We start from the raw sequence: 27955 nt of genomic DNA, 5'->3' as shown, positions 1-27955 counted from the left end.
GCCTTACCCGACCTCGCCACCTCCTCGGTGGCTCTCTCCGTCATGCCCGCCACCCTTTCGCCGTTTCGCTACATCCAGCTGGCGCGCTATGTTGTTCAGTGGTGGCTCGAGACCGCCCCGGGACTCCAGGCGCGCCGCAAGGCAGCCCAGGCTCGCGCCGCCCAGATCATCTACGCCCCCCGAATGCGCAAGCCGCTAGCCCAGCCGAAGAAGGAGGAGTACGTGACGGCCGCTGCGGGCGGTTCGTCTGCTGCTCTCGCCTTCAAGCCGACAGCGGTGGACAAGTTCGAGGGCTTGCACACCGAAACCGAACTTGAGGACCTTCCGCCATACCCCGACAAATACCCGGATCCGCGGTATCCACCAGAGAACATGGACATCTACCGCCTCATGAACGACGAACGCGCTTTCCTCCCGGGACGCACGACCCCACCGAAGGAGATCGTCGTGCTGTGTCATGGTGAGTTGGACCGGACCGCTCGCTTGCGGCCCCACACGCTAGTTGTGGGGCTGTAGGGGTTTGACGGCTCGAGAGCCGGGCGGGTACGATCAAACGACCGGTACACCGCTTGGACCCATGCATTAGCGTGGCTGACGTGGCGCAGGATTGTACGGCTTCTCTACAGCAACACCGATACCACTGTTCCCGTCGCTTAAGCTGCACTACTGGGCATCCGTGCTCGAGGTGTTGCGCGATCGCATGGGGGCAAAGGTCGTCGTCGTCGGCGTCAAAGGGTGAGTGGCTATTGGTATTTGTTTACTTTTGGGGCGTGACACGCATTTCGGTGGCTTGACCGATTGATGTGTGGAGCCCTGCGCTTGATTTGCCCTTGGGGTGGCAACATGACAATATCAATCGCGTGGCGTGGCTGTGTTTGGTCCCATTGCTGACACGGTTTCAGCACTGGCTCAATCCAAGAACGTGCTCAGCAGATGCACGAGTTCCTCAAGTCGTACCTGCCGAGAGGTGTCGGTGTCAACTTTGTCGCGCACTCGATGGGCGGACTCGACTGCCGGCACCTCATCTCGACGATCAAGCCGAAGGAGTACAAGCCGCTGAGTCTGATGACGATCGCGACCCCGCACCGCGGCTCGCCGTTTATGGACTGGTGCGCCGCCAACATTGGCGTCGGATCGATCGCCCCGCCGTCGGTCAAGAATGCCGACGACCGTATTGCCGCCGCCGCCAAGTACCTCCCGTTCACGATGAAGTCGCCGCTCCTGACGCGCGAGGCCCGCGAGGCTGAGGCGAGGAAGGATACGGACGCATTCTCGTCTTTCACGTCGGGACTCACTAACTACCTGCTCAACATCTTCGACTCGCCCGCGTACCACAACCTGACTACGAGCTACATGAACGACTACTTCAACCCGAACACGCCTGACGATCCGAACGTCAAGTACTTCTCCGTCGCCGGCCGCGTTTCGAAGATGTCGGTGCTGCACCCTCTGTGGTTCACCAAGCTCGTGCTCGACTCTGCCGCTGAGCGAGGGTACCCTTCAACTGAGGTGCTCCCGGGGCACCAGTACGAGGGCAACGACGGACTGGTCTCCGTCGCAAGCGCAAAGTGGGGTGACTTCCTTGGCGTCGTCGATGGCTGTCACCACTGGGACCTGCGCGGCGAGGGTGGTCTGTGGCCTCAACACGGCGCGTTCAAGGTTGAGGACGAGGAGGCGCGCAGCGGAGACTGGCAGGCGCTTGGTCTCTCTGGCTCTGGCCCAGACTCGAACAAGAAGGACCCGCAACTCGAGTCGTCGCAGCAGCACGACAAGGACCTTGCGACCGCACGTGCCATGTCCTCACCTGCCGCTTCCGCGGAGGGCACCCCGAAGGACAAGGGCTGGGACCTGGCTCACGTCGGCCAGCTCGTCGATTGGGTATCCGACATCTTCCCCGGCGACAAGAAGGACGGGCAGGAGACGCGGCAGTACAAGGATGCGAAGGCCGAAATCGAGCGACCAGAGAAGGAGAAGGGCGAGGGCAAGACGCTGAAGAAGGTCGTGCGGGACAAGTTCGACCTTGCGCGGTTCTACGGCGGTCTCATGCTCAAGCTGCGTGAGGAGGGGCTGTAAGATGGGTAGGGGGTTAGACAACTGTTAGACATTTTCGCATTGGCATTAATCATAGCATGTAACATCTTAACACAACGTCCGCTAGGACGACACTATTATCTCACTACAGCTCACAACAGGTATCTAGACCGAGTTGGAGTTATCGGCGCAGGACCAGGGACGATCGGACGCGGCCGAGATGAGGTCGACGACAGACCCATACGTCCCGGCGACGGTCAAGAAGACGCCGGCGAGGATGATGAACACGTTGATACCTGCGACAATCCTCGTGCGCAGAGTCAACCGCCACTCGGGATGATCATGGAACCACATGAACATGTATGGCACCATGCACACGGTGGGGCAGAAGATAGCGCCAATGAACGAGATGAGGCTGCCAAAGACAGGGATGCCCGACGCGATAATGTACGCGATCAGGGTGCAGCCGCCGGTCGCGCCGAACCAGGCCGTCCAGTGGATCTTGGTCGGGCGCGCGAGGTGATACTTCCACCTTCCCCTCAGGACGCGCACGAAGACGTACTTGGCCGGAATGTGCGTGTACAGTGTCAAGCTGACGAGAAGGGCGGGAATGGCGAGTCCGTACGAGATCCGTTTCAGAAGCGGGCCAGCGGATCCGAGAGCCGGGGTGGAGACGTACTGCCCGCAAAACCCGTACACGACGGCAGCGATCACGACGTAGAAGACCGTCACGGCCGTCTGCCCAATGAGCAGGGCCTTGGTGTACTCCCTCGGGTCGCGCATTTCAGCCACGATGCCGAAGAAGGTCGGTGTCGCTGCAGCGGCGAAGAGCACGCTGCCAATGGCAGTCATTGCGCTGCTGAACAGCGGGTTGGCGGCGACCCTCACGTCGGGGTTCCACGGCAAGGGAGGCAGGGGCGCATCAGACGGCCTGTCCTGCAGTCCCACGGCGACTGTGAGCGTCATGATCGACACGAAGATGGAAATGACGCCCACCCAGCCCAGCCAGGTGATCTGCCCCAGGGTGGGGATGGAGGCGAGAAGGAAGCCGCACAACGCCGAGACGAGGACGAAGATGGCCGTGCATGTTGCGTGCAGGCTGACTGCGTTCAGTGAGACAGAGACGGCAATGATGGCACTGGCCGAGACGAAGATCCTGCCATCAGCTGCGGACTCAGAGATAAACTTACATGTAGAGACTGAAGATGACGCCGAGCACCTCACCCCCGAGCTTGCCCCACATGATCCGTCCGGCGTCCGAGAGAGAGTACACCTCTGGATGTCTCAGTTTGAACTGGCCAATGTTGTAGTTCGCCCCTGCCGTCAGCTTACACTCGCACAGTTCTCTACTCACAAGTCACGATCGCCTGGATGGTGATGATGACGATGATACCAGGCACCATGCCGAGTGTATGCATGACGACTGGCAGACTCAGCACGCCCAGCCCCACATTCGACTTGATCATGAGCACGCACGCGCCCTTCCACCCGACGCCGCGGTAGTTTGGCCCTCCCTCACCCATGTCGCCGAAGACGGCGTCGGTCTGCGGCTCCAAGGCTGCGACAGACCCGACTTCGACGGTGTACGCCTCGGCCTTCTCGTCCATGAACTTGTCCGAGCGGGTCGAGGGGGGCTTCGTCGTGCCCATGTAGGATGTGGCCGAGGTCATCTCGAATGGTGGAGGCATTGTAGCGAAGTGTGGAGAGGACGTGGGGAAGTTCTCATGAGATCGGGAGACTTATAAGCTTGCCCGCTTCACATCGCATCTCTATGCGCAGTCGTTGCGGAGCTATCAGCTCCGAGACTTGGTGGGAGCCTCCGGTACGGGGCGTCGGGGACGGTGGGCGACCCCAACAGCCGATGTTTGCCTGGACCCATCCGCCGACGCACCTTCATTCAGCATCCAAAGGATGCAACTCAATCGCACGCTGCGCAGATTACCGCAGGGAAAGCGGGCAGCAAGATCTGATCAGATACGCATATCGGTCAGGTGACTCTTATCAGCCGACCCCTCTGAAGAGGGGGTGCCGAAGGATGCCGTACGCCCAGTGACCGCAGACGCCTATCGCGGGGAACATCGGCGTCGCCCACACAACTCCTCTCCATCTACGAACTGTCTTTTCCCCCTTCGATGACTCCAGATGGCACGCCAGAGCACATCCCGACCATCTGGGGTCAGTGCTACGCAATCGCAAATGATGGCAGAGGACAGGGGGCGAATCGCTCGACGTCAGGTTCGAAATCGCCCGCGGCAATCTTCGGCTCGGTCAATTCTGAGATGTCGCGTTAGACGTTCTTGATACAATGGGCGTGGGAGAGCAGCAATTTGCACGTTTCCGTCTCTAACTCTCACGCTTTGAGTGCTTGCAGGTCAAGCCATGAAACACCCGCCCCTCACGACCGCCGCCACCGCCCACCATCATTCGTCCACCATCCTTCCGACCCTCCAAGCCACGCCGCAAACCTCCGACGCCTTCGGCGCCGTCGCAGAGGGCAAAAGAAGCAAAGGAACTGCCCCACACGGGCTCGAACCGTGGACCTCGGAGTATGTTATCGGATGGTAACAGCTCCACGCGCTAGCCAACTGAGCCATAGGGCAGAAGATCTTGATGACACGGGAGGACTCGCGCGCGTTCGCTTTTGCCCTTGCTCAATCCTCCAGATTTGTGAGAGGACTGTTTGCAAGACTTTGGCGACCACTATGCGGCCTATAGCTATATGCTGAGGGTGCGAAAGGCTGTGCTGTCCACGGCTTCAGTTGAGGAAAGACGAGCGTTGTACGCAGATGCTTCGAAGGTGTTCTCCGTGCCGGTCTTTATCAGTTTAGACGCACTGCCACCGCTCCACATGCGCAGCCGCATATGAGCGGCGCTTCGAGCGACGAGAGTGTTTGAATGGGACACCTGGGCCATGTGACCGACATCTGCTATGCATCGCGCTCGATCGCGATTCAGCCTCGGAGTTTACCGACCCATTCAGCGTCATGGGTGCGGTGTCATTCCGTGACATTTGAACAGCGACCGTGTTTGGCTCTGGGACGCTCGTCCAACACTGGTGCGTTCTCGGAGCATCTGCCGAGCGCGTGGCGGGATAGTCTCGGTGTGAACATTCTGCAGGGGTGTGATCGGTGTTGTCTGAAGGGCTCGGGGGACGCGCCGAACGAGTCCTTCACGCTAGCATCCAAGGATAGCACGCGCGGCGCAAGCGGCAATCTTATCTGTCCCGCCTCCCTGCTCCCGCCGTGCGTCCCCCTCCCCCTCCTAATCTGCACCATGTGACGCTTCCCCGATATTGCGACATGGACACCGAACCTGGGGGTCGCGGGGCACGCGGGGTGAGCGGAGCTGCGTAGCACCGCGACGGGTAATGCAAGCATTCTCTGCATATAACAGCAACTGCGGAGGGTGCTATCCCTCCGCGCCCCACTCCCAATTTAGACTCACCGACCACATAGAACTGAGCCAAAACAGAACAACAACATGCGGACAACAACAGCTATCGCCCTCGTTGCCGCGTCCACTGCGACGACCGCCCTCGCCAAAGACGCTGGTGGCTTCCAGCTGCTGTACACTTCTTCGTCCAACGTCTCGTGGTGCATCCAGCCGCGCGCCGAAGACGACAAGGGCAACACCCGTCCGCCTCAGGTCGGTGACCAGCTCATCTTCGACGACTGCCATTACGCCGTTGAGGGCTTGAAGCGGGGTCAGATCTGGAGCTGGCTTGGAAACCAGCTCCAGGTCCAGCTCGGCGGAAGCAGCAGTTTCTGTCTTGGTCTCGGCGAGAGGGTTGTGCTTGCCCCGTGCAGCCAGGTTGAGGATGACCAGGGCGAGGATGGAGATGACCAGAGCCAGAACGAGGGAGACAATGAGGCCGCAGGTGCCATGGCGCCGAAGACCACTGTCGCCGCGAGCCTCATTAACTGGAAGGCGTTGAGTGTAGCGCCGGGCTCCCACGCAACTGCAGCTGCGGACCCGCCCAAGACCGCTGGAACGGCTGGGGAACAGGCGAAGAAGGAGGTGGTCAAGACGAAGTGGCTGTTCCCATCCGATGGCAAGCTCTGTGTCTGTGAGTATCTGCCTGCAAAAACGCGATGAAGGCGAAAGAGCAGTCGAATAAGACGGGACGCTAACGCTCAGCCAAGGACGAGTGTATCAGCGCACAGCATCCCCAGGACGCCCCCACGAGCATCACCCCTGCCCTTACGATCACTGATCGCGACTACGCCGCACACATCGGCTTCGCCCGTACCTACAACCCCCACGGCGTAGACGCCGCGAGCCAGGCCGGAGCTGGGAGAGTAGGTGGGGAGGGCGTCCAGAACCAGTCCGGATCAGCACAGGGACACAAGGTCCCTCCATCTAACAACGGAGGAGAGCAGAACGCGGACTCGCACAACGGCCTCGGCAAGTTTGGTCGCGTTGGGCTTCCTGCGAAGGTGTGGCAGGATGATGGAGGAAAGAATGATGAGACCAAGGAAAGCGAATAGTTCGATGCATGCATCCCTCGTATGATGTTGTGGGGTATGCAGTGAGCGCAATCGCATTCCGGACTGCAATGGCGGTGATCGTGCTCCGCAGCGCACAGTCTCCCGTCCTGCTAGAGATTCCAGATTAAAGCAAGATTGCTAGTCAGCACCGGATTGGGATGCAGACTATCAGCCCGTCTCAGCATCTGCCAGTTAGGTGCAGAATATCTGGGCATTGCGGACGGGAGCGACAGCCATTGCGTTCTTCTCACGGCTTTATATAGGGAAGCGGCAGGTGAGGAGGCTGACAACTCCAGGTGTGGATGTGATGACGTCCAATCAAGGAGTAGGTTTGACCTTGGCGGCTGTTGCCGTGGACACCGTGCTGAGGACCGGCATCTCCGTTTGAGCTGCGGCGAAGACGTCAGCTTGCACGTGGGATATCTCGCTCGAGGTGGGCAGCAGCTCTACACAGAGCCTACACCTTGTTCGAAAGGGAGCGAGGACGCTAGCGACGCTACCGTTGTTGCAGCATAATGGTAAACGGAGACCCCGCAGTTCATGGCCGGAACAAGCGCAGGCAAAACCTCAAACGCCAGGGCGGTGCAGGGTGTGAGAACATGCGGGCAGGCAGATTGCGGCAATTTGCGACGCCGATGGCGAGACTCAGTCATGCCTCGGGTCCGGGCGATATGGGCGGTGAACGCATACAATAGACGTTGCGAGGTGTTGCGAGGAGAGTGCCGAGCCAAGAGTCAAATCTGGAACCTCCGCAGCGCGACGGGGTGGGGTCGCAGCACCTCTACGGTGGCAATACTGAGCTTGCTGGAGACAAGGTTTGCCGTGTCCCAACGCGTACGGAATGACGGGTTCCGTTGTTCCTGACCTTCGGCGACGCCTTCGGTTTGTGCGCCGGAAGGCGGCGACGTCTCGGCGTCATCGCAGTCCAGTTCCCGCCCTGGCCCCGGCCGTTGCCCCGGCTGCTGCCCGTCCCAGATTGATCTCGATCCCAGGGCAGCGATCTCCTGAGAGTCAAGAATCAACTGAGCACCTCTGCTGCGGGGTGGCAGTCATGCAACGTACACTCACCGATCGCTGACACTTGAGGACATGCGTTAAGCCACCTGCCCGCCGCGTGCCTTGTCTGAGCTGGCCCTGTGGCTCGCGGGCGTGCCGTTTCGCCGCGACTGTGCTGTGAGCGCCGCCTGACGACCTGATCTGGAGTTCACTGTGCAATCCTAAAGTCAGTTCGACGGTCGTGTCCTTCCTCTCCCCGCCGTTCTCATCACCCAGCAGCTCCTCCTGGCCACCGTGCTCCTTGACCTCGTATATAAGCCAACGATGCAGCACTGTCACCCGCTGGTGATCCTTCTCTCTGTCCCAGTGTAATCGCTCCCCCAGTCCCATCATGATCACCGCCCTTTTCGGTCTCGTCGCCGTCATCGGCGCCCAGGCCGCTCCCGCCAACATGCCCGGCGACGGTGCTGCCTCCCCCATGGTCTCCTCGGTCGTCGGTGCCGCCGCCACGGCCAGCATGGCGGCCACCTCAGCCGGCGCCATGTCCGCCTCGGCTGCCGGCCCCAAGCCCCCCATGTCTGCCTCTGGTGGCGCCGCCATGCAGTCTGGATCTGCGGGTGCCACTGGCTCTACCGGCTCCAGCACCGGCTCTGGCGCTGGCGGTGCCGGAGGTGATGGAGGAGCTGGTGGTGCTGGTGGAAGTGGAGGCGGAGCTGGAGGTGCCGGTGGCGCAGGGGGCTCTGGTGGCGCCAGCACTGGCGGCTCTACGTCCATGGGAGGCGACAGCAACCACCCCGTTCGTCTCGGCCCTGGCCCGATTGGAGTCAACGGAACGCAGTTCGTCCTCGACAACAAGGACGGCATCCTGGGCATCAACAACCCCATCCAGCTCTGGCAGTACTTCCCCGAGAACACCAACCAAAAGTGGCACCAGAGCCAGAGCGGCGAGCAGTTCTACATCGTCGCTCGCGAGGACCTCTGTCTGTCGGTCTCGCCGAAGGGAGGTGTCAGTCTGACTCCTTGTGGCAAGGGCGACCCCGCCACACAGGCCAGCAACACCTGGGTCATCGAGCAGAACAAGTACCTGTGCACCCAGGGCTCTAACGCAGCCACTGGCGGCTGCATCTCCGCCCGCAAGCCGTACAGCAACGGCGCCGAGGTCATGATCTCGGCTGACCAGGCCAACTGGCTTCCGCTCGTCTACGAGCAGATTCCCATCTACGAAACCGTCAGCAGCCCTGGCTCTGGCCCGGCCGGTGCTGCCAACTCGACGGGTGCCGGCTCTACCGGTGGCTCGTCCGCTTCGACTGGTGGCTCGGGCGGCGGTTCCATGGACGACATGGACAGCATGGGCTCTGCTGGCACTGGCTCTGGTGCCGGATCCCAGAACGGCACCGCTGGCGGCTCCGCTGGCACGGCTGGTGGCGCCGCCATGAGCTCGGCCAGCATGCCGGCGACCAGCGCTTCCGGCGCCCCCAACAAGCCTCCCTCCGGTGCCTTTGCGCCAAGCAGCGCCCCTGCCGCCGGTGGTGCCGCCTCGGCCGCCTCGTCTGCTGCCGGTGTCGCTTCCGCGGCTGCTTCGGCTGTCGCCTCCAAGCCCGCCGCTGCTGGTGCTTCAGCCAGTGCCGCCGGCACCAACTCGGCCGACGCCGATGCCGACATGGCCGACTCGGCTGGCTCGGCTTCGGGTGACTCGACCGGCGACGCTGCGATGGGCGGCAACTAATCTAGTCCTTGATCTAAGTCCTGTAGAACATAGAACGAAGAACAATGTATTCACCTTGACTTCTTGCGTCTTTGCCCGGGAGAAAGCCCTGTAATGGAGTCGATTAGCCGAGTCACGAAGAGCAAGGCTGCAGAGACCTCGCCGCTCTCACTGCACTGCAGGGAGGTGCTGGTACGGCGGGGCAATGTGAGGGAGGTACCGGCGAAGTTCTGATCTTCGTTCGTGAAGCGCCTCGACGACGTTCATCGTGACGCTGTCCACAGGCTGTGTGTGATGTGAGGCCCAAGTGAGTGGATGGTCAGAAAGCGAATGAGGGATGCGTGTCTGGTGTGCGAGGCAAAGAACATCTGTGCATGATACGTTTAACCTTCGCACGCAGATCTACAGTTTCACGGCTTTACACATCAGAGCGTTGCGGCCATTTATGCACGATGCGGGGGCGGCGTGAGGACGGTGCGAGCGCGTGAAGCATGAGAAAGGTCACAGGTGAAGATTAGCGATGTGATCGATTAGCCCCTCCTGAGCAGCGGCGAGAGTGTAATCGATTCCCGGAGCACTGCTTCCGCTTTCATTCGAGTTGTTCTGGACCGGAGGGAGGACTTGGTTCAGGCGATCAAGAACAGGTTCGGGGCGGTAGGGTAGATAGAACCCATTGAGGTCGCACAATGTGTCAACGGTGATGCGCATGCTGCCGCCGAGCTTCGACTTCATTCTTTCGATCCACAACAGAGGGAGGGCCTTCAGCAGTCGGTCCGCGTAGTAGAGAGGATCGTCATGTTCAATCGAGATGCAAATTGACAGCTCAACCTCAAGATCTTCGGGCAGTTCATTGTAAACTGGGAGGAAACGGTGCGGCTGCTCCTTCAGCAGCTCATCCGTACCCACATCCGCTTCGAACCCGATCTTGAGTCTCCACTTGCGAGGTCAGAGAAGTGGTGACTGTCGATGAGGGTCGTGAAGTTGTTCAGGGTTTGGCTCAGCGGCGCCGTAGACCAGACCTCGGCTTCAAAGACTTTCAGACCGGGGGGTGAGAGCCTGGTCAGGTGCTCGATCTGCGGGTAATAGCTGCCGAAGTCCCAAGTCAATTGCTGAATTGTAGCGCATGCAGTGTTGCGGTAGTGCAAGATTGTGCACCAGTCGTCGGATATCTGTTCACTGTCTCTGATGAAGAGTTGCTCGAGAGGCAAGCAGAATATGGCTGGGATGTGGATTTTGTCACCCTCATCTGGAAAGACAGGTCGCAGACCGTGGCCAGCAATCTTCGACAACAATGCGGCTCCCCCGAGCAGTTGGTTGCTGATTTGCTGGGAGCTCGTAATGGCGTTCTCATTGACGGTGACCCATTGATCGAGAGGGCCGTAATCCTTCGCTGTGTGACTAGCCCGGCGATTGAAGTGCAGGGTGGTGCCCTCGAATTGGACGATGGTGAGTTTCGGGAAAAACGAACAGAGCTTGGCCCAGGTCCAGTTAACGAGGAAAGACAGGCTTCCCATCAAGTTCAAGGTGATGACCCCAGCGGCATACCCCCTCATGCGATCCTTCAGGTTAGTGGGAAAACCTCTGAAGTGCCCTGGGGCGCCTACCTTATCCTTGCACTCCCACGGAAATTCGTCGAAGAAGGTGGCAGGATACTGGAGCATCGCAACGTCCACGGATGTCTCTCTGCTAATCGTCATGAGCGAGGTGAGAAGTTGCCTCTCTTCGCGTCGCACATCGGTGATGGTCCGCGAGCGGCGATCGATTGACCGAACTAAGTGCTTGAAAACTGCCAGTCGGACGTGGGGCAGATACCAGACCTGACTGGCGAGGTCTCGAACTCGGGTGTGATCGTCGACTTGCTGCATGAATCGAGAGAGTTGATGGCGAGGTGTGAACAAGAAGCAAACGAAGATGGGAGTAAGAAGGCGGAGGACCAGCTGCAGAACGCAGAGCCATGCTGGAAGTCGCACTCGCTCTGATATGGTTGCCTCCGGTGCCGATCACCTTGAGTCAACCGTGAAAGGGGCGCAAGCTGTCCATCGTGTGTGCAAACCGCCAAACACCGGGTGTGACGAGAGCTCTACCCCCAGGGAGAGTCTGGACGATGGGGAGGGGGATTGGGCCGCAAAATGAGCGACACTATCCATGGGTCGAATGACTCTGGCCCTTCTCCCTGGTCCCAGTATGTCCTGACCTTGAGTCGATACCAGTTGTCGCGACCGAGCTTCCGCCTGGCTTGCGCGATCCACCTGTTGGGCAGAGCATTGAACAGCACCTGCTCCATGTGCTGTTCGTCGGTGCGCTCGTCAATGTTGTGGCTGAGGAGAACGAGATCTACCCATATCTCCAGCTTCTCGGGGATGTCGTTGGACAGCCACTGCGGCGCTGCGACCCAGCCGGCGGAATCTGGAGCCACATCCTGGAAGAAGAGCAGCTTCACCTCGAGGAACCGAAGATTGGGGAAATGCTTGGTGTCTATGTGCTCGAGAATGTTGTCCAGAGTGGTTGAGAGAGGTCCGTCGGATCCAAGGCGTAGCCTGAGTATGCGCAGGTCTGGCGGTACCACACAAGCCAGCCGAGGAACGACGCTCAGCTCCTCCCCAACACCCATTCCCCACATGAGTACATCGATAGGCAGACCAGCGCCTTTACGATGCTGTAGAAGTCTCAGCCAGTCGTCGTGCTCGTCGCGCTTGGGCTCGATCACCATTTCCCGCTGAGGTTGGAGGAAGATCGCAGGAATTTCCAGCTGCCCGTCGTCGCGAGCGATGAGGGGCCGAACGTCGCCCATCTGGTAGCCAGTTTCGAGATCACGCGCAAGCTTGTACTCGAATCCTTCAATGTCCCAGAATGGTGCAGGCTCAGTGATGGAACCGTCATCTTCGACCCAAGCCGTTTGGCTGATCTCGAACGTGTCGGGTAGTCTGGGATTGCACCACGCGAACTCTGCAGTATTCGGCATAGTCGAGAATGAGAGATCCGTCGAGTCGAAGAACAGTTGCCTGACGTTTGGGAAGAACGCGACCATTTCTGGAAACGACTTCCAGCGAGTGCACAGGGGCAGACAGCCGGTCACATTGATGGCTCGGACGCCGGCCGCATAGGCTCGTCTCCGATTCTGCAGAATGTCAGCAACGCATCTCGCATCAGAGCTCACTGCATCCGGACAACCCCATGGAAAGTCATCGAGATTGATGTAAGGGTAGAGTAAGAGCGCGATGTCCAAGGAGGTGTCTCTGTTGAAGGTAAGGAAGCCTTTGAGAAACCCTTGCTTCTGGTCGGGAGCTCGGCCGATCTCAAGCGTCTCGCAAAGTTCGTCAAACAGGGCCATACGGACGTGGGGTAGATGCCAGACTTGAGGGCCGCGCTCCTCCAGTCTGGACGCTGTAGAGTTTTGGGCCATCGCGTTCAACAGGTGTGTGAGTTGTTGGCTGGCAGGCAGGTGAGTGAAGAATGAGTTCGAGTTGGGCTGCAGATGGAAGAGCTGCAGCCGTGATTCCCGCTCCTGAGGTCGTTGCCCGAGTCCTTGACGATCACCGTGAACTCATGGAAGCCCTTCACTGCTCGCGCAGAGACTCGGTTTGCGGAGACGATATTGAAGAGTGCAGTGTGAAGCACTGCGATAAGACTTGTCCTGCTCGCTGCATTAGAACCGTGTGGGTTGAGATTGCGGAGATCACAGTCTGTCCGACAGCCATTACGTCATCGTCTGTAAGTGGTGAATAGTGTGTGTGTGGCTTTCACAAGTGAACTTCATTGCATGTACATCGACGAACCCTTCACAGATGCGCTCATGTTGACAGCACGAGATAGAATAAGAGACAGAGGTTCAGCGCAGTTGAAGCCTGTCTCAAACGTGCGCAGACCGATTGTAGAAATCAAAGGAAAAGGAGAAAGACAATGGGTGATGAATCGTAGACTTCAGGACCTCTTGCTTGTCAGGGGTTGGGACCCAAGAGCGCGTCTTTCAGGCGAGCTACGACAGAAGGGGGATCGAAAGGCTGCTCGCGGCTGTCATTTTGCAGGAAGGTATGGACAAACAGGCAATCCTTGCGGCTCTCTCCTAGCTTGCGCCTCGCGTTCTCAATCCACAGAAGAGGAAGAGCGTCGAACATGTCTTGGGTAGCGGCAACCTCGTCCGAGGGATCGTTCATGAAGTGGGTGTAGAGCATCAGATTGACGGAGATTTTTAGCTTGGGTGGCAGTTTATTTGTCGTCCAGTCCGGATTTGTGAGGCCCCTGCGCCACGCTTCAGTCGCTTCAGCGTCTCTCATAGCACCAGGATAGAAGTAGATTCTCAAGATGAGGCGTTCGAGATTGGGGAAGTGGTCATCGTCGATGATGTCCATGAGAGTGTCGAGGGTCACGGAGAGGGGGCCAACGGAGCCGACCTCGAGTGAAAGAGAGCGGAGGGTGCTGGGAACAGCTTGAGCGAGGCGAGGGAGAACGTTCGTTTCTTCGCCGTCTGCCATGGTCCATAGGACACAATCCGTACGCACACCGTTCGCAGCACGATGCTCCAAGATGGTCAGCCAGTCGTCGTGCTCTTGAGGGCGAGGACGGACGGAGAAGTGCCTCACCGGCTGAAGGAAGGCTTCAGGAATATCTATCTCTCCGTCCTCCTGGACAATGAAGGGCCGCACTCCCTCCTCGCACCAACCAGTACACAACATGCGGGCAACTTGGTAATGGATTTTGTCGATGGGGAAGAAGGGGATTGTGTCCTTGATGGAGCCGTCTCTCGCAACCCAGACCGTCTCCGTGATGAAGAAAGTGTTAGGGCGTTCCCAACGAGAGCCCTTCTTCTCGAACACAATATCACCAGATCCAAAGACGATCGTATTAGCGTTGGGGAAGAACTCGAGCATGTCGGCAAAACTTTCCCACCTGACACAAAGAGGAATGCCGCCAGTCATGTTGATGGTGTGAACACCAGCGGCATATGCTCTCTTGCGTTCCTGTGCACAGTGTGAGCAAAAAAGCAAGGTACCGCTACTCACCTCATCAGGGCAATGCCAGGGGAACTGGTCCAGAATGATGAGATCGTAGAGCAAAGGTGTAAGGTCCAGACAAGTTGCCTTGTTGAGGGTAAGATAGGAGCGGATGAAGGCGAAATCGCACTGCTCGGGTGGCAATGACTTCACGAGCTCCTTAAAGATAGCGATGCGGACGTGCGGAAGATACCACACTTCGCGCCGAAGCTCTTGCAGATGGGGATCATCCGTGGGCTCCATGACTGTCGAACGCCAGTGTCTGATTGATGGTGAGAAGAACGATGTGTTAGTGTTGAGGATGATGAGTGGGCGAAGTCGAGGTCTCTGGAAAATGGGAAGTCAGAACTTGCAACTGAGACGTTACAACGGGTCTTGACTCCGTATTGCGCCCTCAGAACGGTCGAGATCCTCCACACGATCGCTGAGTCAATCTATCGAGTGGGACAGTGCGAGTGGACGCCCCGCAAGGTGCTCCCCGTGACGCCGCTGGTACTGCTCGCGTGATCGCGTAAGAGTTTCGCAGTCGGTTTCCTGCGACGCTTGCAACCGTCTCGATCCAGATCGGACTGCGAGTTTGACAGACAGCAGGGCTGTTGCCCTAGCTAGCGCCTCGTGCAGTCAATGGGGCTGTTCAACATGGTTGAGCGACTGTGTAACAGCGTGTTCGACGTATGTAGCCTTCGGGAACTGCCTCTAACGGACGTGATACGGTCCCGTTCACTTCGTTGTAACGGTCAGGAGTCAACATCACTTCCTCATGCAGTGTCGCGCGATGTGACACTTGACTACCTTGCTGCACAGAAGTCAGGTGTACATAGAAAGGCGTGTGATGATAGCTATAATGACAGCGAAAAGACTAGCCACTCTGGTCACAGGTGCACTGGCCGACCGTCTGGGTCGACTGATCGAGGGTGAGCGGGCCATAAAGGGCGTGTTCGAGCTTGTCTTTGAAGTGCGGCTCATTCCAGTCGTCGAGACCTCCGCCGATGTCCCTCAACACGTCGACGCAGAGGTTGATCTCATCACCAAAGGCGATACGAGCGTTGCGGATCCAGCTCAAGGGCAAGGCTTCGAGGATGGGTTCTGGATCCTGACAGGGGGTGATGGAATCATAATCAAACGGCTCGCCAGTATACTCAGGGCCGTCCATGTCCACAGCGAGAACCAACAAGATGAACTCAAGGTTCGCCGGCATCTCGTTGGTAATCCAGTCCGGGATGAAGGTGTCACCGTGGTCTGCCACCTCCGGAGCGACGTAGCGGTCGAAATGCACATACACGATCAGGTTTTCCAAACCCAGAAGCCAATCGTCCCGAACACTGCTCATGATAGAGTTCAAGACAGTCGAAATGCCCTCCCTCTCAATATGCAGATGCAAGACGAGCTCTTGCAGATCGGGTCCTGCGACACGGGTGAGCTTGCTCAGGTCGTCTCCCTCCAGCGCCGTCCATGTGATTGAGTGAGTAGGTATACCGAGCTTCTTGCGCTGGCCCAGAATTGTATACCAGTGACCCTGCTTAGAGAACGCCCTGTCAGCGTCTAGTTCTTCGAACGGGAGTAGGAAGATGTCTGGAAGTTCGATTTCTCCGTGTCGTTTGCGTTTGTAAGGTCGCAACTTCACAGGCTGCCGGCTGGGTCTGAAGTTGTAGAGTGTGTTATATTCCAGGTTGGGTAGAGGGTGGAAGATGTGCGTTGATATAACGGCTCCGTCTTGTACTTTGGGCATCAAGGCCACTTGGAAGTTGTTGCTGTTGTCGGCGTGTCGACTCCAACACACGTCTGTCGAGTTGAAACGGATCCTCTTAACTCTGTGGAAATAGTCGAGCATGCCCGGGAAATCCCACTGGACACACAGAGGTAGACACCCGGTAGCATCGACGAAGCGAACACCGGCAGCATACAGTTGTTTGCGGTCCTGGGTCTCGTCAGTGGTGCTCGGTAAGAATGCTCACTTCAGAGGGGCAGTTCCAGGGAAAGGCGTCGAGGTCGATACTCGTGTAGAGCAGTATCGCTACCTCTGGGAATGAATCTTTGTCAAGAGTCAAAAACTGCAGAAGGCCGCTGTTTGTCTTGCGGTGCCGGTATGGGCGCTTATCCTCGAGGAGAGTAGCGAGGAACTCAAACACTGAGAGGCGGACGTGGGGGAGCTTCCAGACCCGGTGTGCAAGCTGCTGTGCTCGAGGTTGATGAACATCTATGGGCATGTTGCTGAAGCGTGCTGCTATGTGATGTTCCAATATGACGATGTGTGAGAGGAGTATGGCGACGTGGAGACCGAGTCCATGCATTAGGTAGACACTGACGTGTGCAGCAGCTCTGTTTGCATCCGGCGACGATCAGTTGAGACACGAGACACCCATGAGTCGATGACCATACTGCAGCGTGTGCTTGACGAAGCACCAGCACATGCGCCGACGGAACATCACTGTTTAATAAACATGCATTCGCTGCCTCCCACCTATGAACAGCAAGCCTCAGCATGCTATGCCGGTGCGGCTACTTACTGCAAACACAGGTGCACTGACCGACGGTCTGAGTCGACCTGTTGACGGTGACTGGGGCGAAAAGGGCATGATCCAGAGCCTCGTCGAAGGGCTCATCCCAATCCTCCAGACCGTCCCCAAAGTCGCGCAACACCTCCACTCGCAGAGGGAAGGACTCCCCGAACTTGATCCTTACATTGCGGAGCCAGCTGATCGGGAGTGCTTTGAGGACATCGTCGCGTATGTCGTCTACTGTTGGGGGTTCGTAATCGGACCAGTCATCGTCGTTCTCCTCATTATCGCAGACGAGAAAGAGCTGGATGTGGTCGAGATTGGCTGGCATGGTGTTACTTAGCCATTCTGGGAACTCCGTTGGCCCATCATCCTGTAGTTCAGGCAGTATCGTGAAACTGAAGTGGACCCAAATGAGCAGATTATCGAGTCCTGGCAGCAAGTCGTCTTGAAGACCATCCATAACACGGTTCAATGCGGTTGACAAGTTCTCCACCGCGGGGAAAAGGTTCAGGTGTAGGTTCTTAACTTCGGGTCCGGCAGCTCTCGCGAACAAAGAGAAGTCGTCACCTTCGTACATCGTCCAGGTGATGGAGAGTGTAGGAATGCCGAGCTTTTTTCTCTGTTCCAGGATGATGAGTCACTCAGCTTCGCTTGGATGATGACCGTCTGCATCAATCTCAGCATATGGCAGCCGAAAGATTTCAGGCAGTTGCATCTCTCCGTCACCGTTTCGCGTAAAGAGCGGGGCTGGGACATCCCTCCAGCATGGCATGAACGCATAGGTGACCTCGTACTCGACGTTAAGCGGAGCGTGAAAAGGTTGAGGGGGAGCGATGACCCCATCCTGAGCCTTGAGCGTTTGATTGATCGTGAACTGATTGAAACGCGCCATGGCACCACCATCTGTCTTGCGAATTTCGCGAGACCACCGCACCCCGGATGCGTTGAAGTAGATCTGTTGGACGTTGGGAAAGTAGTCCAGCAGGTCGCCAAACTCCCACTTTCCACAAAGAGGAAGACAGCCAGTGGCTCGGAGAGTCTTGACGCCGGCAGCATACAAGCGCTTGCGTTCCTACCACCATCAGCGACGCCCTCACCGCTGCAATAAGGATATCATACCTGTGAGGGGCAATCCCACGGGAAGCTGTCGAGATCGATACATGGGTACAGCAGCATGGCGACTTCTCGGAATGATGCTTTGTCCAGAGTAAGGTATTGCTTTAGAGAAGCATCGTCGCCCGCAAACTTGCTCTTCCGCTTACGAAGCGTGACCAGGCGCTCGAATACCGAAAGTCGGAAGTGCGGGAGTTGCCAGACTTGATGGGCGAGCCGCTGTGCTCGAAGATGAGGAGACTCCTCAACCATCTCAATTGTCAGAGGAGGCTTGATGTGTGTTTGTGAGTGGTCTGGAACGAAGGAAAACGGAACCGAGACACAGTCTGATGGAAGAAGCAGCGAGTGCATTTGACTCCGTCGCCGATCAGTCGCGTCAACCGTCAACCGCACCAGCCTGCACCCGCCCAAACACGGCCAGGGCTCGTCGACGACACCAGTCAATCGATCCATTGCAAAGCGTCAGAGTCAGTTTCGTGAGCAACATTTTGTTGTTAAGCAAGCAGCACGGTCATTCCAGACGAGGATTCATCGCGGATGCCCAAAAGTGCACCTCTTGGTGGTCACTTTCAGGCACGGCATCGCGTCGTCTTGCGGGGCACCACATCGCCTGCAATTCTCAGTCGCGTAGCTCGCAGCGCGACAACATTTACTTCGAATCCGTCCATTACCCCAAACCCACCAGCCCATGCAGTCAGCGTCACGCCGTCGGCATGGGCAACTCTGCGATCTCCCATTACGCCAAGACAATGGGGCCGAAAAAGTGCATTGTAAGCTTCATCGGGGGGCAGCACAATAGCTGACAGTAGCATGGTGAGACTGCTCTACGCCTGCAGCGGAAGGAGGGTCCTCAGCAGGGCTTGTTCTACTACACGTGTGCGCGTGAGCAGAGTCGTTGCGTGTACTGGGTGTGGGAGAATCCGGGACTCGCAAGAGAACGAGGGCCTTCCGCCCAGTCGCATCCACAGGCACCGAGAACGACTACAATACCGCTCAACGCGACTGCCGCTACGGCCGAGGGGAACACGCCAGCGAAGTCTCCACCAACCACGAAAACAACGAAAGGGCCTCCGCCCGTAGAACGCACTGAGGAGGAGAAGAGACAGATCCGAGCATTGAGGAAGCGGAGGAAGGCGGAGAACAAGAGGAAGCGGAAGGAGCTACAGAAGAAGGAGCTCGAGAGAGCTAGGCGGGAACAGGAACGACTGGACTCGGGGGCCGGGACGGAAGAGCGGTACGCGTCAGAAGGGGAGAAAGCAGCGGCCATGCCGATGAAGGAGATCGCACAAACCACTGCGGCGATGCGGGCAAGAGCAACCGCCGGCGCTGTTGACCCCCAGCCCGGACAAGACTCAACAGCCGAACCGACAGCACAGGAAGCCGGGACGGAGCAAGATGCTTCAGATTCTACGTCTGCCCGCGAATCAGAACACTTCTCGCACTTATCATCAACCCAACAACCTCATGAACGAGCTTCCATGGACCTCGTTCAGGACACCGCCCGGCCGTTGAGGAGTGGTCCGCCGTCTGCATCACCCGGGCGATCTCTCGAGCCGGCGCAAGCGATGTCTCCTCCCTATCCCCCAATCGCTCATTCGACCACTGCAGCTTTGAGGGCGAGGGCGACGGGCGGTGGTGTTGAGTCGGAGGAGCCGGTGGTGAATGGAGCCTCGCGCAAACGCAAGCAGCCCGATGCGTCTCCCTCACGATCGACGGCCTCTTGCACCGTAGCCACAGAGCAGCTCTCGTCCACGGTTGCTGGATCCGCCCGCGCTTCTGCGCCGCCTCCCAAGCGCCGCCAGCTGGATCTTGAAACGGAGATCCGCCTCGTCAAGTCGCTGTACGGCGTAGTAGACTCGCCAGCAAACGGTCACACGCATACGAACGGCCATGTGCACGCTAGCGTCGCACCAGCCGTCGCATCTCCGCGTGACGGGCAAATCGCCGCTTTCCAGTCCTGCTTGCGCTTCATGGAGGCGGAATACTTGTCAATGGAGAAGGAACGGGACGCACTGAGGCGTGAGCGTGATGCGATGCGCAAGGAACGGGAGGACCTGGCGTCGGAGAACACCGCCCTGCGCGTGCACCTAGCCGCGATGGGGGTGATGCCCGAGTAGTAACTGTTGTTGTATCAATGCACTGTACCTGTACCTTGAGCTTGCCCGCCCATGCGGTCATGCCGCCATGATACCATGCTGCATGCGCCGTGCCGGAGTTCCGATACATACGTCATGGGTGGGGGATGTCATAAGCGGTGGGATTAGAACGGGGGATGAGTGCGGAAGTGGTCTCAAAATGGAAACGCGTTGGTGGGACCCCACAGGCGGCAAGTGCGTTGATCGAGCGGAGCGACAAACGGGAACGGAGCTCGCTTTGTCAAAGAGGGCAACTTTGTTTGCCACCTTCCTCCTCCCTTTTTTCTCGAATACTCCTCACAGACTTAGCATTCACGTTCACTACGACCCGCGCGCATGCGGTAGCGACCATGGCCACCACAACGGCGAGTGCAAATGCAGGCCCGTCGGTGCCGTGGCTCACGCAAGGCCAGCCAGAGCACCACACCTGCGAAGTGAGTTCCTCATTCCCCCCTTCCCTGCCCTCCTTTAGGTCCGGTCATGGGATTCCGGCATCACCGGGCCACCATACTGGAATCGTCAATTCGATGTTTCTTGATTGTCAACTAACGTCAGCATGGAGATTCGGCACTGCGCGTAATGCGCACGAGCGGTCCTGATGCCGGGCGGTGGTACTACATTTGCCCTCGGCGGGACAGCAGATGTAACTTCCTTGTGTGGGAGACGGCTCCGCCTTTGCCATCGGTGTGGCAGCGGCCCACTGTCACTCGCACGACCAGTCTTCCCAGCGTATCTCCAACAGCTCCGGCGGATCAACCTCCACTGGGCTCTCAGTGGATATCGCCGGATGATCCCCAATGGCCGCAGGCTCAGGCTCGATGGGCTCAGATGCAGTCACAAGCGCAGGCTTCGACACAGCCTGGGACGCAACCCCTGCCATCGACTTCAGCGCGAGCTGAGACGCAGGCTCAGGCGCAACCACCTCCGACAGCCCCGACCCAGGTCCAGCGCCCGGCGACACAGCTCCCCCCGCTTCCCCGGGCGCAGGCGATGTGGTCGGCGCCGCTGGTGCCTCGCCCTCCGCAGCCCGTGTGGTTGACGCCGGCTGAATTCGCGGCCGAAGCACGGAAGCGGAAGGAGAAGCGCGACCAGCTGGAGGCAGAGATGCGATCCAGGTCTCGGCGGCACGAGCGCTCGCCATCAATCATCGAGATCCCCGACAGTCCGGAACCTGAGCCAGCTCGCACTGGGGAGGTTAGAAGGAGAGAGGGAGAGGACGGGCGACCACCGAAACGGGCTCGGGTTGAAGATGACTCGGGTTCTGGGTCGGAACCACCGCCATCTGCGCCCGAGAGGAGGGAGGCAGAGGCCTTCTTCAACGCCCTGTCGCTTCCTCCAGCTAGCCAGGAGAGCCAAAACGGCGGTGCTCGTATCGAGGAAATCCCCGAGAGTCCGGAGCGACCGACGTCGACGCAGGGTCCCGCTACACACGCTTCGACGTCTCCTGAGCGTACACCTGCGACTCAAACCTCAGCATCCCCTCCGCCCGCCGGCCAAGCGCCCAGATGGGCAACCCAATCGTCTCAGCAGCACGGTCGGGAGCAGATCTCGACGGGATCTGCACCGCGACCGGAGCCTAGCGGCACCTTTGCGACTCACCCTCAAGCTGGATCACGGCCAAGCGCTCCAGTTCAGCCGGAGAAGAACCAAGCTGTGGTAGTCCGGGGACCTGCTTCTGCGTTTGTGGCGAATGGACATGCCGAAAGCTCCAGTCAGGCAAACGTACACGCCCAAACCTCGACGATGCTGAATGCTTTGGCGAACGGCGCTACCCCAGCCCAGGCGACAACGCACGCGCAAAGCTCGACATCGGTCATGCCAGCGACGCCATCAATGCCGCGGACCCCTGCTCAGCCTCGCGTTCCAGTACCTGCTGTCCAGGCGGCTACGCCCTCTACTCCCGGCCCAGACCCGAAACTTGAAGAGCACGAGCGCCGTCTCGCCGAGCTGGAGGCGCAACTTCGCATGCTCCGGGAGCTGATTCCGACACCTGCAAGACCTGCAAGACCCTCAGAGCCGTCGCAGGCGAATGGTCATGTCTCTCAGCCTCAGGATTTCGAATCAAGGGAGTCGGCGGCCATCCAGCAGGCATCGGACCCGAGGAGGGAGCGATCGGCCGGTGCGACTAGCCAGCCTGCTTCCGCCATGGATATCGACGAGGATGTTCCAACTGCCTCAACACCTGCTGTGACTGGCACGGCCGCAGCTCCTGCAGCTTACAACACTATGACTGCTACTTCAGCTGCACCGAACGGCCCAAGTGAGGGCGCCTCAACTGCGATGTCGACCACCTCGCAATCTTCCTCATCCCGTGGACCTCAAGCTACCGCTCCTGTCGCCACCCCGCCGCAGACAAGCGAGACGTCCAGCGCTGCTCAAGTACCAAGCACTGCACAGGTGGCTGCCTCGGCGCCAACGAGCGATGGTCCAACTCCGCCCCCACCTTCTGCTCCTGAACCAGAGACCACTCAACAGAACCAGCGCAGCTCTCCTCCGCCTCCGCCTCCGAACACGCAAGCTCCTTCCGCATCCCAGAGCGCTCAACAGGTGCGCCCCTCTCCACCAGCAGCTCCCGACTCTCAGACGCCAACCCCGGCTGCCCAACCCACCCGAGCAGAGCCGACCGACGACCAGCTCGTCACCCTGAAGTCCTGCCTCGCCTTCATGGAGTCTCAGTACCGACGCGCAGACAGGGAACGTGAAGCTCTGGTCTCCGAGAACGAGGAGCTCCGGAAGGAGGTCGAGGCTATGAAGCTGGCCAATGCTCGACTGAAGCTGCGCGTTCAAATCACCAGGGAACGGCAGAGTAGTGGTGGTAGTGGATTGGGGATGCCCGTGAGCCAACCTTCCATCGATCAAGCCTGAGGAGATGGAATAATGGGGTCGGCAAGATGTGTAGGGGAAAGGCCTTTCAAATATGTCACGAATGCATTGTACAGTTACATCAGAACATGGCTGCAGATGTTGTGATTGACTTGGAAAGACTGTCCGAGCTGTGGAAGCAAGTTTTAAGAAATCATGATGCTCGAGGTATCCACGTAAACGGCCTTCACCGTTTTCCTTCCAACCTCAACTTCTCCTAATGCATAATACCCCCGCTGGCGCGTCCCACCCTCTCTTACGAACCGTTTCAATACCGACAGATAAAGCGGAGACCTCGCCAGGAGATCAGAAGGGCTGGCGAAAACGCATAGGGGGGAGGTAATGCCATATGTTTACGTAATCGGCTCTCCCTCTGAGTCATATTGTTCCTGTGGTCTGTGAAAAAAACGGGCGTTGGCTGAGTTGTCAGTTAGGGTCTCGGTAGGTCGAAGCTTCAGCCGCATTGACGGGTATTCGTATGTGATCCCGTTGCGTGGTAGCGCCGTTCGAATCTGCCTGGCTCCCTACCGACCCATCCGCCCCTTTTTTGACGTCAACACCTGTCTCCTTTTTGCTGATGGCTCCTCCTCCATCACGCTGGCTGCACCGTCTCTTCATTCTCACACCGTTCGCAGGCGCTAAACCTCCCGTGGAAACGTGACAGATATCGCAACCCGTCGTCCATGCAGTGCCGATCACTAGTATCGTGTCAAGGTCAGAAGAATCCATTCACTGTCTTCCAAGATAGGATATAGCGATAGGATATACACTGTTGTGCGTGTTCGTCGATCTCGTCTCGACATCGGAGGTCACATCTTGCGTAAGTCCGTCTCCCAAAGTACTCTCGGCTGCTCTCCATCCCAGACTGCTCTCCACCTCAGGTCATCAAGTGCATTCGGCGAAGTAAGCCTTACAACACTCTATACTTAAGGACGACCGGACGTGCACTCTGTCCGCGCGGTCATGATGGTCGAGTGAAAATCTCTCGGACGCTGAACAGCGAGGTACACATCTCGCTGCACGCGCTGCGCGATCTAGCGGACTTGCTGGACGGCCATCTCGTGGGCTTTAGTAGCCATCTTGCCAAAGGCACCTGTGCTGCGGCACCGAGGACTCACAGTGCTAGCGTTCCAGGATCCAGGCTGATGAGATCGTGCGCGCGACCTGTACTATGTAGACTTTGTCGTGTCCAAACCCTCGTTCCACACTCCAGTTCATCGTCCTTGTTTTCAGCTCGCTTCTTGCCACAGTGAGTTTCGTCTCGGAACTCTTTCGTACCTTCGTACTGTCGCATAGACACCGAGTCAAGGTGAGGTAATTCCCCCGTTCGTCAAAGCATGCACAAAGCACTAGCCTGGTGTAACACGTCAGCTTCCGATGCGCCCACGCTTGCCCGGGACCTTTGACGCAAGCTGTGCTGGCGGTGAGATCAAGCGTTGTTATTCGCAGTCAATCGTTTTTGGCGCGGGTGTCTCTTAGCCGAGCGTGGGCATTCTTTGTGTCCTCGCCGTTGGACTGGGCGTGACTGTGCATGTTCGGCCTGTGATGAGATCGATGAGGTGCGTGTTGCCGCCCGAGCCGGTCGCTGCAATCCTGGAACGAGCAGCGGGTCAAGGCACGCAGGCACACAGGGGAGTGATCGACGAGATAACGGGTCGCCAGTGACGTCATAGGGTGACAAGGTGGGAGCACAGGACGGCACGGGTTGCACGATCATGCAGCTGCTGTGGTGGGGGCATGTGACACCTGGTCAGCTCGTGGTTTCAGGTGCACCAGCTTGATTCATCACTGCACTGGCAGCTGGTAGCGGCAGCGCACCGTCTTTTGCGTGTCCTAGCGCGCTTGCTTTCGGCGAGGTACTCTCACTGCACCCGCGGCAACCATCTCACCCACCAGACGGCCAACACGTGTGCCATCCGTTAGTCTGGTCGCCATGCGATTGACCTTGCAGCTCGCAGGACGGCAACTAGCAGCTGGGCGGCGGCACTAATGACTCACTACACTAGCGTGACAGTGATCCAAGTGATGCCGCCCGGCGTGTGAGTTATGACAGGTAAACATCGTCAAGTCCATCTTCCTCAACACACTCAACTGACAGTACTGTCCCTGCTCCTACCCATTACCAACCTGTTTCTTGCCTTCCCCACCTTCACACTCTTACCTCAATCATCGAACATCGACCATGACCAGCCTTCCCCATCGATTACGAATTCACCAAGTCGTTGTGAGTATTCGCGGCTGCCCCCAGCCCAAGGGTGGCGACTGCATTGTTTGGCTGGCGCGCACCCATCCCTGTCAAAGCGATCGTACTCCTCCTCGACCAGAGGGGACAGTATCACCACGACATCTGGCCCCACGGCCTGCTTCCCGACCCTCCCATTCGCTCCTCTGACGTCCTCGCGATAGCCGAGGCGTTCAAGGAGTTCACTGCATCAAGAGCTGCATGGGGCGTCCTTTACGCATATGTCGAGGCGCACGCCAGCTCCCTCACTGCCGACGCATTGACAGAGAAGAAGATCGGCGACTGGTTAGCGAGAACTTACCCCCGCCCTTGGGCGGGGACCGCATCGTTCGCCTAGGCCGCACCCACTCGGCCACTGTCGAGGCGATATTGCTCCTCCTCGACCAGAAGGGACAATATCACCACGACATTTGGCCCCACGGCCTCCTGCCTAACCCCCCCATTCGCTCCTCCGACGTGCTCGCGATTGCTGAGGCGTTCAAGGAGTTCTCTGCCTCACGAGCCGCATGGGGCATCCTCTACGCCTATGTCGAGGCGTATGCTAGTTCCCTCACGTCCGATGCAGTGGAAGCGAAGAAAATAGGGGATTGGTTCAGGTTCATTCGCAAGATCCCCAGCGACAAGACTCTGGCTTTGATTGTGAGACAGTTCGGCGCCCTGTGGGTAATCCGCAAGATCTGATTCGGAAGAAAGGGCAGCTGGGTGACGGCCTCAGTGCCGTCCCAGACGAGCAATGGATACAAACATCGTTTTGAACCTACTTCCTACCTCAACAACTCTCCTACTCCGAACTCCGTCTCTTATCACTACGCTACTCATAATCATAATCCTCCTACCTGCCGTCCAGACCTGTTGCTCCGGCTGAACTCTCCTACCATCCACCGACACCTTGCCCGCCGTCGTTGTCTGCCGCTACCATGCCCGACCTCTAGCAGAGCCGTAACGGGCGTCGGGCGACCGCTCCGGGCGCGCCCCGGTACATCAACGACACCCTCGAGGTGCGATGTTACGACAATCACGGCCGAATGTCCTCTTTCCTCGTTGGTTCCGAGATTACTGGACTGTTGTGAGTTCTGTGGTGTGGACGCGGCTGAACGAAAGTCGTGGTTTGCCCGAAGCGGCGGGTGTCGATCGTGTGGTCCAGCTGGATAACATCCACCCCGACACTTTCGAGGCGCTGCAGATCCTCATCGACTTGCCTTCGCAGCCAGTCGCTCGTCAATATGTCGTACGACCAAACCCGCCCCTGACGCCTCGCGACGTGATCGAGCTGTACCAGATGTTCGAGCAGTTCGAGGCGAAGGACGAGGCATACGACCTCCTGTACGCGCTGGTAAAGCGACATGCCATCGCGCTGACACTGTGCGGACGAGTTCTTCACGGTTGTGAAGGCTGTCCTCGGCGACGAATGCGCGTCCCTAGTGTTCAAGTTCTTCGCGACGAACTGGGGCTTCACGGGGATATACTCGCGGACTTGAACGCTCGATTCCGGTTCCAAGTAATGCGTAGTAGTCCTTGACATGCATGTCTATTGCACAATGATGGTGCGTTTTGCAGCGGTGGCAAACCGTGACTTGCAATCCGACGCGGAGCATCGACCCCAGTCACACATTGGCACAGTCCCCCGTCCGCTCGAAGGCGCGAACATAAGCTGCAGTGACTTCCTCATTGAACCAAACGCGGTCGCCTGGCATGCTAGATCCCAATTGCGAGTTGCGTCCATGACTGCGTACATGCGCGCGGCGGTGCCGGCGGCGAGGGCTGTCCTCTGTAACTCCACATTAATTGGAGTCAAACGTTGTCAGTCGTCGGTCTCCGTCAGCCGCACACACGCACATCAGTCCAGTTCACCTCACCCTGTCTCCGCGCCATCCCCTCTAGCTTTCCTTACGTCTATAGTCGTCGCGGGGCAGCGCGAGGTGCACAACACGAGCCGCTGTGGTGTGTGAGAGCCGGTAAGCTTGTGACTTTACCTTTACCAGAGCGTTGACAGCTGGCAGCGCGCCATCACTCGCAGGATTACGGTGTGCTAGCGCGCTTGCTTCGCGGTAATGCTCTCACTGCACCCGCAACGGGCGTGCAACTGACCATAGAGTCATCATGTGAGCCCTCCATTAGTCTGGGTCCCTGCAACTGAGACCCGAATGAAAGGCAGCTGGACGGCAGCAGCCAACGTACAGGTAAGTGATGAGTTTATTAACAAAAGGGTGTCGACAAAAATGTAGGGAGGACGGCGGGCTCGGGATCCAAACAGATTCGAACGGAGTCATATTGACTGAACGAATGGCTGAAGGTCTACCCAACAAGTCCAACTGTCATACTAACAGATAAGCTAACGCTGCTTGGAAGCCAGATCAATCAATGTTTGTTATGAATCCACCGTAAACATTACGTAATCCCCCAGCATCACTCACAGCCTGGCCTACGTTGGAAGGCATGCGTTTTCAATTGCCAGTAACTCGACAACGACCTCGTCGTTCGTTCAGACAGGATATGCAGGAGGCCCCGTGACAGAAAGGTCCATTCTCAGTCTGCCCATGATGAAAGCTTCGGCTACGACTCTTGGCGCAGGGGGACATCGGCGTTCCGTTGATGCCGTTTCGCCCGCGGGTGCGCATGAGACACCGCACCCGCAGTGCACAGGATCTACTTCGGCGGTTCAAGAATGTCTGTCGGTTTCCGCAATGCAGGTTACGAATGGCGGAGGGTTGCCGAGACCATCAAAGCTTTAAGCCGCCTGCTCGAGCAACCGCTCTGTCCAGATCAGTGACCGGTATCATGCTGTACATGTACTTCATTCAAGGTGAGAAGGCCGGGTTTCGGAGGTAGCAGTGTCTCTCTCCAATCGTAAGCCACCTCTTGTTGGCCATCACCCCGACTCCCGCTGCGACT

The 27955-nt window shown here is 58.3% G+C and overlaps 10 protein-coding genes and 1 non-coding gene across 11 annotated transcripts; 6 read left to right on the top strand and 5 right to left on the bottom strand.

Annotated features, from left to right (window-relative positions):
- Nucleotides 1–42: 42 nt before the first annotated feature.
- A1Q1_05978 (uncharacterized protein) lies at nt 43–2073 on the top strand (the record flags this gene model as incomplete). The annotated part of the gene is made up of 3 exons (XM_014321187.1): nt 43–460; nt 606–735; nt 903–2073. 3 exons carry the CDS (start codon nt 43–45, stop codon nt 2071–2073), a joined length of 1719 nt encoding a protein of 572 aa, XP_014176662.1.
- Nucleotides 2074–4543: 2470 nt separating this feature from the next.
- Nucleotides 4544–4631, bottom strand: A1Q1_t438. Its single transcript has one exon. It is a non-coding gene; the product is annotated as a tRNA-Asn (tRNA).
- An 880-nt stretch (nt 4632–5511) lies between these two features.
- Nucleotides 5512–6518, top strand: A1Q1_05977 (uncharacterized protein; the record flags this gene model as incomplete). The annotated part of the gene is made up of 2 exons (XM_014321186.1): nt 5512–6097; nt 6169–6518. 2 exons carry the CDS (start codon nt 5512–5514, stop codon nt 6516–6518), a joined length of 936 nt encoding a protein of 311 aa, XP_014176661.1.
- Nucleotides 6519–8088: 1570 nt separating this feature from the next.
- On the top strand, nt 8089–9240 carry A1Q1_05976 (uncharacterized protein; the record flags this gene model as incomplete). Its single annotated transcript, XM_014321185.1, has 1 exon — nt 8089–9240. The coding sequence occupies one exon, from the start codon at nt 8089–8091 to the stop codon at nt 9238–9240; it is 1152 nt and encodes a 383-aa protein (XP_014176660.1).
- A 480-nt stretch (nt 9241–9720) lies between these two features.
- A1Q1_05975 (uncharacterized protein) lies at nt 9721–11084 on the bottom strand (the record flags this gene model as incomplete). The annotated part of the gene is made up of 2 exons (XM_014321184.1): nt 9721–10130; nt 10181–11084. 2 exons carry the CDS (start codon nt 11082–11084, stop codon nt 9721–9723), a joined length of 1314 nt encoding a protein of 437 aa, XP_014176659.1.
- Nucleotides 11085–11299: 215 nt separating this feature from the next.
- On the bottom strand, nt 11300–12622 carry A1Q1_05974 (uncharacterized protein; the record flags this gene model as incomplete). The annotated part of the gene is made up of 1 exon (XM_014321183.1): nt 11300–12622. One exon carries the CDS (start codon nt 12620–12622, stop codon nt 11300–11302), a length of 1323 nt encoding a protein of 440 aa, XP_014176658.1.
- A 535-nt stretch (nt 12623–13157) lies between these two features.
- A1Q1_05973 (uncharacterized protein) lies at nt 13158–14453 on the bottom strand (the record flags this gene model as incomplete). Its single annotated transcript, XM_014321182.1, has 2 exons — nt 13158–14177; nt 14220–14453. 2 exons carry the CDS (start codon nt 14451–14453, stop codon nt 13158–13160), a joined length of 1254 nt encoding a protein of 417 aa, XP_014176657.1.
- Nucleotides 14454–15069: 616 nt separating this feature from the next.
- Nucleotides 15070–18076, bottom strand: A1Q1_05972 (uncharacterized protein; the record flags this gene model as incomplete). The annotated part of the gene is made up of 5 exons (XM_014321181.1): nt 15070–16128; nt 16166–16434; nt 16718–17330; nt 17499–17783; nt 17831–18076. 5 exons carry the CDS (start codon nt 18074–18076, stop codon nt 15070–15072), a joined length of 2472 nt encoding a protein of 823 aa, XP_014176656.1.
- A 461-nt stretch (nt 18077–18537) lies between these two features.
- A1Q1_05971 (uncharacterized protein) lies at nt 18538–19941 on the top strand (the record flags this gene model as incomplete). Its single annotated transcript, XM_014321180.1, has 2 exons — nt 18538–18594; nt 18661–19941. The coding sequence occupies 2 exons, from the start codon at nt 18538–18540 to the stop codon at nt 19939–19941; spliced, it is 1338 nt and encodes a 445-aa protein (XP_014176655.1).
- A 368-nt stretch (nt 19942–20309) lies between these two features.
- Nucleotides 20310–22824, top strand: A1Q1_05970 (F5/8 type C domain protein; the record flags this gene model as incomplete). The annotated part of the gene is made up of 2 exons (XM_014321179.1): nt 20310–20393; nt 20653–22824. 2 exons carry the CDS (start codon nt 20310–20312, stop codon nt 22822–22824), a joined length of 2256 nt encoding a protein of 751 aa, XP_014176654.1.
- Nucleotides 22825–25264: 2440 nt separating this feature from the next.
- On the top strand, nt 25265–25744 carry A1Q1_05969 (uncharacterized protein; the record flags this gene model as incomplete). The annotated part of the gene is made up of 1 exon (XM_014321178.1): nt 25265–25744. One exon carries the CDS (start codon nt 25265–25267, stop codon nt 25742–25744), a length of 480 nt encoding a protein of 159 aa, XP_014176653.1.
- Between the last annotated feature and the right edge of the window lie 2211 nt (nt 25745–27955).

Source organism: Trichosporon asahii (genome assembly GCF_000293215.1).
Source record: "Trichosporon asahii var. asahii CBS 2479 unplaced genomic scaffold scaffold00075, whole genome shotgun sequence".
Taxonomy (NCBI): Eukaryota; Fungi; Basidiomycota; class Tremellomycetes; order Trichosporonales; family Trichosporonaceae; genus Trichosporon; species Trichosporon asahii.
The sequence above is the reverse complement of the archived record's forward strand: the minus strand, read 5'-3'. Positions and strand labels throughout refer to the sequence as shown.